This window comes from Acanthochromis polyacanthus, chromosome 15 (genome assembly GCF_021347895.1).
Source record: "Acanthochromis polyacanthus isolate Apoly-LR-REF ecotype Palm Island chromosome 15, KAUST_Apoly_ChrSc, whole genome shotgun sequence".
NCBI lineage: Eukaryota > Metazoa > Chordata > Actinopteri > Pomacentridae > Acanthochromis > Acanthochromis polyacanthus.
In genome coordinates, this window is record NC_067127.1 from 6,473,136 (window position 1) to 6,485,441 (window position 12,306).

The 12,306-nt window shown below is 41.7% G+C and overlaps 1 protein-coding gene across 2 annotated transcripts in view; it reads left to right on the top strand.

Moving 5' to 3' along the window:
* LOC110954071 (protein bicaudal C homolog 1) overlaps nt 1-12,306 on the top strand; it is a 66,789-nt gene that overhangs the window by 30,025 nt on the left and 24,458 nt on the right. For both annotated transcript variants that reach the window (XM_022198370.2, XM_051959737.1), the window contains exons 4-7: nt 3,220-3,299; nt 4,176-4,334; nt 5,768-5,821; nt 11,081-11,263. In XM_022198370.2, coding sequence (XP_022054062.1) covers nt 3,220-3,299; nt 4,176-4,334; nt 5,768-5,821; nt 11,081-11,263 — 476 coding nt within the window. The remainder of the gene's footprint in view (nt 1-3,219; nt 3,300-4,175; nt 4,335-5,767; nt 5,822-11,080; nt 11,264-12,306) is intronic.

Consider the following 12,306-nt stretch of genomic DNA (forward strand, 5'->3'; position numbering starts at 1 on the left):
AAGGAAGCAATTCAAGGTTTCAGCAAATTTATCCATTATCTAACAGTTAATTGAGCATTTTTGAAAAGATGAAAGCTTGCATGTTTTCCGTTCTTCGCAAGCCAGTAACTTCATCTGCACGGAGGAATTTGGGGTATTTTTTTTGTTGTTGCTGTGGAGGAGAAGTCGTGGGAGTTACTCATACCGAAGCCCACGCATTTATTGTCCAAGTTGTTCCAGCGCTCTGTTCCCAATAAAACATTATCATGGTTATTTAAAGCTCTTCCGGGAGGGAGGCGGGGATTGAGGGGAGGAGAGAGGAGTAGGTGTAGGTGTGCCTACTTTGTTTGCCTCAGGAGGGTTGCTGGTGTGCGTCTTCAAGCCAGATGTGCAATCCATTGGCATTATGCAACTTCCTCCGCCACTCTGTACAGACAACAGTTGATGAGATTACATCAGAGTCTTTTACATTTTTCCCTCCTCTCTGGATAATTTATCAACTGTAACTCCTGGCAAGTCATGCACACACACACACCCCTCCATTCACCCCAAGTATCGGTTCATTCACAAAACCTGCCTTCCGACGCCACCTGGGAGGGATGTTGTGCGCACGAAGTGAGCATATTTGAAGTTCGGACCTGTGATTTGTAGGCTGTCAGGTTTTCTCTCTGTGTTGTGTAAACCAAGAGCTGCAGAGGGGGAAGAATGTTGGATCATCAGTTATCGTATGAGTGAATACATTTGTGGGAGAAGAGACACGAGGGACGGACTGTGTGTTTTAACAAGCTGACCTCATGGGATTAAGAGAAGGACAGATAAGGCCAAAATGACTAAATTCGGTACATTTATTTCACATTAAATAGCCTTAAATTATATTAAATGACAAACTGAAGTCCACCTGCTGGTTAAAAGTTCGCAGAAGCCTTTAGGAAAATCTCTCAAGATAATAAATCCGCATTCCATTTGTCCTTCATTGTGAAACACTGGATGCGACCCCCTTAAAATAGCACATGACGAAGTTGTTTTGTGCATTGTTGCAGGCTATTTTCGGCCATCTAAAATCTTCGTCTTAAAGGGTGTTAGTTTGCCTTGTTTTCTTGGAATTCGGCATCAGTGTTGTCTTTCATGTGCAGTCTGGAATCGGTTATACTCGGCAGGATAGCAGCAGATGTGAGGGGATTTGTATGTTTGTAACCTCTCCGCACACAGGGGCTGCACTCCATCAAAATGCCAGCTCCTCTGTTTCGTTTATCACCTGCGGCTACACATCTCTGCCACCTGTATAAGTGTGATAAGGCCAGTTGTTAGCCTCCGGGCCAAGCTTTCATCAGCACACTGTCCGTGATTTAATACAGCCAGGACCCATATCGCTCATGCACGAGACAGGCCTGCGCTGCGACAAAGTGGACACCGCTGCGAGGTGGTCTTTGGGGTTTAAATGTGATTTAATTCCAAAGATTTCACATTGAAGGCTCTGTTTTTCTGTGATAATCATCTTAAAATTACTTCCAGTTTACTCGAATTGTGCATTTCAACATTTCTGCCGATGTTTTGAATGAGAAACCCCCTAGCCAAAGGGACTTAATACTCTTCATTTGCGTGTGTTTTTTTTTTTTTTTTTCAAATGCAGTCCTTAGCTGGAAAAATGCGTTTGCTTTGCCAGCAGAAAGCTTGGGTCAAAAGGTTTCCTCTCTGTCAAGTGGAACTGTGTAAAATCCGTGCGACTGAAAACACTTTTTGCAGCTGCGAGCCTGCTCTTGTTTTTGTTTGTTTTTACAGGTGTTGCGTGTGCCAAATTAGGACTTAAGGTGTTCATTTTTTATTCCACAATCAATCACCCAGAAAAAGGAGAAGAAAAAAGAAAAAGAAGGCACAGAGCAGACTCCACTTCAAAAATGCGGGGGTGTTCTACATCACGACTGCAACACTCGTTTAGGCCGGCTAATGTTTGCCAGATGTGCTGTGCAGGTTGGAGCGGGGACACTGGAAGAACCATACTCCCTCTAATGGCTGCAGTCGGTGCCACAGGAAGAAGTCGAGAGATTTCTTTTGTTCACAGCAACAGCTCAATGATGGGAAAATTTCCTGGAACCAGTGCTGAGGCTGCGATAGCTCCCTGAACGCTCTTTGTGTGCTTTTTCTTTTGTTTTCCCATCTCAGAGTGCAGCTTCTTTATCGTTTCGTTGTTTCTCCTGCAGGACTGCAGTTATACATGATCAAAAACATTAACACTAAATTGACTGACCCGTTGAGCTTTTTTTTTCACTCCGGAGCTTCTTGAAAAACATGCAAGTATGGTCCTGCTGACTTTGTTACAATAAATCAGCTTCAACGAGTCCAGTTTAAAGGCGATACCATCATCTGATGCTGTAAGTGTGTGTGCATATGGGGAGGGGTATTCCTGGAAGGGGGCTTAGTGGACTTCCTGCTGCTCAGTACAGTTAACACGGGCGATGGACTGTGACTGTGTAGTACATGTGTGTGTGTACATTTTAAATTTGTGCGTGCGTTCACGTGTTTTTGCATTTTGCAAGGGTCCGGCATGCCGCAGGGCAAGATGTAGGCTTACCCAACTCTGCATAGACGCAAGCATTAGCTTTGGATAGTGTCGGTATGCAGTGTTTGGTTGTTTTAACTGGGAAGCCCTGGAGGCCCCTACAGTTTGCTCAAGTTATTGCGACCTTTACTTGCATGATTTTCTGTGCGCCGAGTGTATTTGCTCAGAAAATTAAAATGCTAGAATTCTGTTTCTGATGGGTGTCCTGTTGTTTCTTGACTCTGAGGAAATGGTATTGGATTAAGCAAAAACAAAATTAGTTGTTGCATTTGGAATAAAAACAAACAAGGTGAGCCAAATTGCGACAGTTATCTCCAGCACATCTGTAGACGCCACAGACTGATGGATTGCCTGAATATAATTCCACAGAGACACCCCCCCACCACCACCACCACCATCCTCCCACCTCCCTATCTCCTCGCAGGCTGGTTCGCTCACAGACTTAAATGAGACTCGGCAGATATCAAAGCAGCAATTACTGTCGCACAGCTTTTCTCTGATGCGCTTTAATTTGTTGACAAATGCAGACTGTTGTGCCATGTTTGGTTAAATGGGTTTAACTTGTGCCTCATTTTCACATTCTGTCTTTGCCCTTTGTCGTCATCCTGAACATCTACAAACATAGAACACATCCACAGTTTCTCACATTTTTAATGTGTGTTTTTCCCTTTTACTCCCTGCAGATCCACATATCAAGGTGTGCGGAAAGAGGGAGAATGTGAGGGAAGCCAAAGACAGAATTATGTCCGTCCTCGACACAAAGGTGCAGTAAACACTTTATATCACGGTGACACTTCATGTGTAATTCTCTCCCTCTCTGTGTGTTTCTCAACCTTTCCTGGTATTAAGTTGCGCTGAATCTATTTCACCTCGGCTCTCCTGCTGTCCGGCTGACAGACTGCACACAGCAGCGTAGCACAGCCTGTCAGCAATCAAACCAGATACTCGAGCTTGTCACTGGACTGCTGTGTGTGCATGCAGGCTTCGTTGCCATGGCAACACAAGAAGTCACATACTAGTACATCAGCACTGCAGCACCCCCTGGAGGCAGGAAGTCGTCCATGCACTTTGAGCAGCCCCACACAGAAGAGCGGCACAGGATCGGTTCCGTTTATAGCCTTTCATATGGTTTTGTCACGAAAAGGCTTTTGTTTTTCTGGCAGACGCAGCCGAGTTATTTGATAATTGGATTCATTTTTTAATATGCTGCATATTTTGTTGCCCTTTTCTGTTCCTAAATGACTGCAGCATGTGAAAGTGCTTAAAAGAGGGGAAATTGTAAATTTGGGGTCTTGTGACTGTTTAGATAGAGGAGAGTTAGACAGATGTTGCACTGGAGCTTCAGTGAACCAGGATTTATAATCACAGGAGCAGAGTGGAAATCGATGTGTTGGTGGTATATACACTTAAAAATGTTATGCAGCCATAAAACAGACAAACCTGATATGATCGGGGGCTGTAGAGGGAGCTGGATGCACCATCATGCCTCAGGGACACCATTAACTGCACTGTTTGTACAAGATAACTGCATTTCCCCTGGGGAGCACAGTTCACTACAGCAGTAATTTCATTGCAATGAATGGTTGAGATACTGTAAGAAACTGTAATTTCACCTCCCCATTCTCCTTTTGCTTAATAGAGCAACAGGGTGACTCTGAAGATGGATGTTTCCCACACAGAGCATTCGCACGTCATCGGCAAAGGCGGCAACAACATCAAGAGGGTGATGGAGGAGACGGGGTGCCACATCCATTTCCCCGACTCCAACAGGAACAACCAGGCAGAGAAAAGCAACCAGGTTTGAGCCTCATCAAATTATTTCCTCTTTAATCTCGTGAAGCACTGCACCTCACCGTGAGAATTGCTTTGAGGCTTGCATTCTGCTGCCTTGAGCGGTTCCCATCGTCAGCCCTCTCCACAGTTGATTTTCTTCGGCGGCAGGTTGTTGGGTTTCAGGTTCTAAACAGCTCTTTGATCTGCGCATGCAGTCCTCCAGTTCATTTACATGGTCTCAGAGTGGACAGGTTGCAGGAGAGTTGAGCCAGGCATCTGTTTTGATTGGCCAGCCCAAGAGGAAGCCGGCTGTAGGATCCTGTTGTAATTACCATTAAAGTGTAGAGTTCAGAGGAGCCAGGCGGAGCATTAGATATGTATCTCTGCCAGCTGCTTCACGGTACACCTGTGTACGAAAAGCACTGACAAGTTAATTTATTTTAAAAGCGCCGCTGACTTCATCCTTATCTCTGTGGATTTTGCACACTATGGGTTTGACACACATTAAACTTCCCCTCTCAGCACTCTGTATCTCGCGGCCTGCTCAGCCTCCTCCGGTCCTCCTCAGATGATGCAAGTGGAGGCTGATAAGTAGCAAGAGTCTCCCCTTAGGCCCAAGACCCCTTAAGCTGCCTTTTTCAAAAGCCCTCAGACTGCAACAGAGCCTTTTAGATAGCGCTGCATATTGACAAACTCACTGCTGTCGATAAGCTGATGTAGATAACCGTGAAAATCAATGAGGTGGCTGCTTACCTTTAAGTCTCACTGGAGCTGGAAGGATTCAGGATATTGTTGGCGGCACTTTCAACCAGCAGATGTTTGCTAACATGAGGCTTAACAGCGGTTTTCATGTTGAAGTATATAATTGCTCCTCACAGCTGTGTGTGTGTGTGTGTGTGTGTGTGTGTGTGTGTGTGTGTGGCACATTTATGTTCGTGTGGCACCACTGGAGGCCAAAGATGAGCCACACTGATCTGAAGTGTTTCCTTTTTTTAACAAAAGCCCCAACAAGCATGTTTTTACTTGTTGTGGAGCAGTAGCACTGTTAATCAGCTCTTTGTTTACTCCACAGAAAGAAAACCAAATGAGGCTATTTATCACTTTTTTTTGTTTCTGTGGAAATTAACTTAATCTGACCCGTCTCCTCGGTGGTTGTATTAAAAAAACGGTTGGTTAAATCGTGTAGGCTATTTATTGCAGTCACAATGAATCACATCCTTACTGTAAGTGTGATTAATTTAAAGCGGTCTTTACAGTAATGATGTGGCTAAAAGTCCTGCCTGCAAATATGCTATAAAAATGATTCAACTTTCGCTGTTTTCACTGTTTTCTCTACTTTCAGCTCTTGCGATTGGAATATGTACGTGCAACTGTATGCAATATATCAGCCAATATTTATCTTGGATGGCTCCAGAACTGGCTAGCTGATTTACATATGTTACTTTTTATTGTGAACAGGTGTCCATTGCGGGGCAGCCAGGAGGGGTGGAGGCAGCTCGAGTAAAAATAAGGGTAAGTTGGAATACGGCCACGTTTGTCTTAAAGGGATACTCCACCCAGAGTTTTGACTGTCAAACATTCATCCCCTGCAGATTTGTGAGCTTGTACTTTTGACCTGCATGTAGCATAGCGACTGCTTACAGTATTGGCCAATTTCCATAATAACGTACAGTAAAAACAAAGTATTGAAACATCATCGCATCGTGTTTCATCCATAAGGTTATCTTTTACATTTTACGGCACACGCTTTCATTTTCATGTGAAACAGATTGTGACAAACCTTCGACATGCTGTTTCGTTATTGCGATGTGCACATGTACAATAGTCACATTGTCCTTTCTCCAGTGTATATTATGGCAAATTAAATCAAATGCTTCATGGTGTAACTTTTTTTTTTTTCCTCCCCTGCTTGATACAAAAAGAAAACTCACATGGTTCTCATTTTCTGTGGCTAATGTACAAGAGAACATAATTTACTCTGATTTAAGGGTTCCTGGGTAAACGGACACAGAGTTTGTTGACATGCTGGCTCCACATGTGCAACAGCAAAACAAGCGAGGAAACTGAGGGGAAACACTGAGAAGAGAGATTTAGTTGCAAAAAAAGAAGCGGCGTCATTCGTTGAGCTGCGTAATTAATTTAATATTAATCATGGTCATGTTTTGTGTTTCTCACAATTAAATTAACATGATGGGGACATTTATAACTCTGCTCATGAGAAACAGCCTGTAGACGAAAATGGCATTTGGTGTTTACCTCGAGAAATATGATGTTAGAAGTACTTATTTCGCTTGTTTTCAAAGTATCATTTTTAGTCACACCTCTGAGATGAGGCACTGCAGTAAATGAGTGAGTCTGGAGACAGACTTCTGCGGTTGTTTAGTAACTAAAGCAATTTGGGGAAAAAATTCTTTATATTTTGCCTCTGAGAGATGCACTGAATTCAGGTGAAGGTTATTTTTAGACTTACTCTGATGCAGATTTGTACTTTAGCAGGAATGTGAATGTCTTATTAATATATTTCATCTCTTAAAATGAATGTAAACATGATTTCCAGACCTCTAATCAATTCTGAAAATACTTCACTACTGAAAAGATGGCATTGAAATAGGTACTTCAAAGATCATGTCTTGCAATTGTTGCCACTACAGGAGGCAATATGACTAATTTGTTTAACCATTTAATACAGCGTAAGACAGTTTCTGTTGGATTTGTCTGTTTTGCACCATAGGACAAATGTTCATATTAAAATAAAGTAGAAATATGTTTTATTTACAATGCAATGGACTCACACCAATCATTCCAGAATGACAAAATATTTCCAAGTAGTTGTTCAAGTTAAAACCGTCTTTTTGCATATTGTATTTTATATATAGCAGAAAAACAAAATGCCACATTGCCGGTTTTTCTTTTTCCGATATCGTGCAGCCCTACTTTGCACACAGTTCAGTCAGACTGAACTTTTGCACATATATCACAAGATTCTCCGTTATGTGCCACTTTGAGGAAATCTAGATTTTTAAAATACTTTTATTTGCAATTGCACCACAAAATAATTCAAGCTGCACAGAATAAAAATGCTGTTTTGCTGTGCTGAGTGCAAAGACAGTGACAGAGAATAACTAAAGGATTTGAAGTGTTACAACACTGTAAATATCAAACTTGGGGACATTTCTTGTCAGCTTGTTAGCTCCACTAGTTATGGCAGTTTATTTTAACAACCCTGCCCATGCCATAGTTAGTGCAAACGTCTGGTATGATTTACTAATGGGTTCCTAGATGTATCACTCAAGCAGTTGCTGAATACATAAAGAAAGAAAACATCACACTCTAAAGAGCCAAGTCCTCTCTCTAATCCTGCAGTGGAGGAGCTCCAGGGTTACAGTAGGTAATTCTACACTCCAGGCACAGTTTCAACACTTCCTCTAAGCCACAAGCACCATTCCTAGCTTATTCCCAGACCACTTCCCTAGAACAATTGTAAAATACAAGCGTGACCCTCAATCGCTTTGGCCAGCCATCCTCCAGACCATTTCCTCGCCTCTTCTGCATCTTCAGTTTCACTCTGACTGGAAGATCAGCCTCCAGCTTCTGCTCTGTGGGCACAGGGCCTCTGTGCTCATGTGAACTGTTACACGTCTGAACTTTTGCTGTATTTCAACACCGCAGCAGTTGTCTACAGCGAACACGTTCCTCCGCCGTGAACGGACCAAAACTAACAAGGCTGTGTTTGCATGTGTAGAATGACCGAGTGAGTGAAGTGTGTGATGGAGAGAGAGGCAGAAAGAGAAGCTCATGCTTGGATATTTGTGCAACGTGTGCTAGTCAGTGTTGGCATGATCGAACCTCTCCGTGCTCAGTGGGTGTTTTCTCAAGCAACAAGGCACAACCTAGATCATCTAGGTTTTTTTTTTTTTCTGGCTATGGGTGAAAAAAACAATAATCAAACCTAACCATAACAGTCTTGTACAAAGGGGTTTATAACATAAGCTGCAGGGAACCGCAAAGATTGTCAGCAGAAAATTGGGGTGGATAAAGAGAGCCATTCTCTGTCAGCTTGGCGTCTTTGAATGGAACCAGACCTTGACATTCAACTAATTCTGGGATACCCAGATGTCCTTGTATGCTGTTAAAACATCAGGAATATTGAATGTTCTTTCAATCATTCTTTTACTGAATATCAAATTTTAGCAAACATAAAACTTACTTTCCAAGATAGTTCACCATTTTGGGCAATATATTTATGTAACTGCTGAAATTTAATTGAGATGATCAATCATTTTTCTTTTTGTATATCGGTATGCAGTTTCCTCACTATGGTATTAATAAAGGGTTATCTTATCTTACTTTTTACTTCAACTACGTTTTAAGGTTTAAACACTAGCTTGACTCTTACCAAAAATCAGTCTCTCCAATATCCACCTGAGTTTGAATGGCAGAGTTATTTTGTGAAAAAACTCACTCAAATTACAATATTTATCGCAGCCAGAAACGGTTTAAACAGAAAAACTTTCAACTTCCATGTCATTAAACTGTCACATGGTCTTTACAGTAAATGGAAAACTCGACCAAAACTAAGCTTAAAATTGTGGGTTTTCAACAAAATTGCTTTGTTCCAAGTGTTTCATTTAAAAATGTACCAAAAAAAATTTTTTTTTTAACAAATTAGATTCTGTAAAAGCCCCAAAATTCAAAAGTCACATGTTAAAAAAATCTGAGACTTTTCAGTTGAATTGGATTGAACTGCAGGAAGTGTTCACACAGCAAAATGTTACACGTTTGTTCCAGTTTTATTATTTTTTTTGCAAAATAAATAATCAAAGAAATGCATTTCTTTTCTTTGTTAAACCATACATAAGACACCTTTGAGTTCTTTCTACTCCTAGCCATGGTTGTGCTGTTGACATAGAGGTGCATCATTTTATATTGCAATGAAAAATGATTCCATAGTGAGTATAAAATGTGACAAACACTTGTTTAAAATGGGATTGATAGAAGGCAGTTTCTCATTTTAACATGTAGAGCGACTTCTAAATAGAGCTAGGCTAATTGTCTGTTAATTCTTGTATTGAGCAGATGCATATGTACGTGTTATTGATCTTGAAGTGAAGAAATTAGAAAAAATAAGAGTGAGTTGCCCAGAATATCAAACTCTTCTTTTTTTTTAACAGAGAAACTAGAGGATTTTTTTCAGTTATTTCGCAACTGAGGGTATGGACAAAATATTGCAATGAGATTAGGGAGGTTACCTCAGTTTCTTGACCCCCCCACTGCTGAGGTTTCCAGTCCAACAGTGTCTCGGTGTCTACTGGGTGGGCTTCAGACCACATCCTCCCTCAACTTTCATAAAAACCAGAAGTCACTGTGTTGTGCTTTTGGCTTTCACTGCATTAGCAGTGCATGTAATGTCCCTTTAACGCTGAGACAGTGGACTTAACAAGGCCTACTGTATTTCTGAGGCCCTCTTGGGTGGAGATCTGTTTGAGTCCGTTGTTGAGGTGATGGATTCTTGGGGGATTTCTCGCAGCTTTCAGAGGTGGAACCGACAGGCAGGTGATGAAAGGCCTAGCCAGTTGCTTTACCTCAAAGATGTTTTCATTTTTCTTCGTCTCTCAGCCTCGTGTTGGGCAGAACTGAGGCCTTTAAACTGGATTTTCTGATTGAATACATGTGAAACTCATATTTGCCAGGTAGACTTTTTTTTTTCTTTTTTTTTAAAAAAAAAAGGGAAAAAAAGCTGAAGTCAGCTCTATCATAAAAATGAGTCTATTCTTCATTCAGCGCCTGACTCCTGCTGCTTTGCTTGTCCTCTCTTGCATTTCCCTCTGTGCTGACCTAAATTTCTCGAGCCCTTGGAGATCCGAGTGCTGAAACGTGATATAAATGTAAGGCCAAACGCATATGGGACTGATCAGGGATGCATTTCTTTGGTCAGAGCAATTCATGCTGCTTGCCCTTCACTGGCAGCCAAAACCATAGTGGCGCTCAGCCCAAGAGTCAGTGTTTGGATAACTGTGTGTGTATTCATTCTCTTTGTGTGTACATTCCCATTAGGTTGTCTGTGTATGGGTGTGTGCCTGTGATTTCTCTCATGATCTCTCTCATGCATGCATAAGCATGTGTATGCATGAAGTGAAGCCTCCCCCGTCACAATCTATTTCGTTTGAATGACTGCTGCAATACAAATGGCAAGAGCTGATTTGCATTGCTATTCCTGCGGTTTTATTCACCGACTTGAAATTAATGTAGGACAAGGAGCGAAAGAGCGCTGGTGTTTTGGAAAATTCGAGCCCAAAATGTTTAAAATGACGAAATGGTGTGATACCACCACCCCAGCCCGCTGCAACATACTTCATGCAACAAAGGTTGGCTATTATTGCTGCCACTGCTTCTCTCTTTTTGATCACCTTCTGTGGATTTATTTGAGCCGACAGATTTACATGCCAAGTTCTGCCACTTTCTGCTAAAGGAAGGGTTGTTATGTCTGAGTGTCAGTTCACATAAATCTACAATAGGTAAAGAAATCGGCCTTTTCCTTTTTGTTTTTGAGCCTCCAACAGGTCATAGACGGGCTGAATAACAGTACATTGTGCTACAAGCTGATACACTGAGTCCACGTTGACATTTATTATTTTTTCTTTGTGTAGCAGCCATAACATAGCGATGAACTGTCCAGCTATGCATAACTGCACGATTTCAGCCACAGCACAATGTCTCACATGCTGATTTTTTTTACTCACTCATGTTTGCTCTCTTCCCTCCATATTTAAGGAGCTGCTACCTCTCGTGCTGTCTTTCGAGCTTCCGGCTATCATGCAGTCCGACCCCAGCTCCCCGACTGTGCAGCACATCTCGCAGACCTACAACCTCACGGTCTCCTTCAAGCCTCCAACACGCCTCTACAGGGCCACTGGTGTTGTTCGCGGCTCACAGAATAACGCCAACGCAGTCAAGGTGAGGAGAGTTGTGTAGTGTTGGAAAGTTGTGTCCTGTTTTGTTTTTTTCCCCCCCCTAAACTTTCAAGTAAGAAAACTGCAGCCCAAGGAGGCATCTACTAGTTGTTTTTCCTGGCAAATCATCCAAAACCAGAACACACTGAGTTTGCAAACACATTAAATGCAAAAAAACAATAAATGTTCACATTCAACAGGCTGGAACCAGTGACTGTTTGGCTGCTTTGCTTTAGAAGTGACTCAGTCTCATCAGTGATGCTCCAATTTCCTTCTCAGAGATGTTTCCTGGTTGTAATGGCAATATTAATTGTTCTATAAGCCAAGTTTCCCTTTAATTTGCAGGGAAAATATAGAAAAAACAAACCCCAGTGTGGGTTCTGATTGACCTTTTGAACCTCCAAGCAGCTTCTGGACATTTTCTTTGCTTCTGTCACATTTTTACTTATTGTGGGTTCATTTGTCACTGCAAAATACAGTTATGCACCTCTATGGAAACACCACAAACATGGCTAGAAGTAGAGCAAACATGTTTTCTGTGCAGTATGACACAGGTATAAGGCGATAAATCGAGAAACAGAAATAGCAAAGTTAGGTTTCTTTTATCATTATTGTACAGAAAAATTAAAAAGACCTGAAACCAACATTTTTCCAAGTGCCCACAGGAGTTAAAAGAACTAAAGGAAAAAAGTGACCCTACATAATACAGATATTCTACTACATACAGTTTTAATTTGCTTTCTGTACAGCCTGCAGTTCAATCTAGGCACATTTTTTAGGCATGTGGAAGAGCATGCTTTTGATGAAGCTTAGATTTGCTTAAGTTTCCCAAATTACTTGCAAACTGAGTAGTTCAAGGACCTCCGGAAAGTTAAATATCCAGTTTCCAGGGTTTCTGGTTCAGATAAATGGTGTAGTTTTTTGATTTTGTAAAGACAACATGCCTTTCAAACCCGCTGGAGTTTTCTCGGTTTCAGCAAGTTAAAGAGGCTCCGGTAACTAAGTGAACCCTGACCTCTGCATTCCTTGTCAGTCATTTTTGAATTA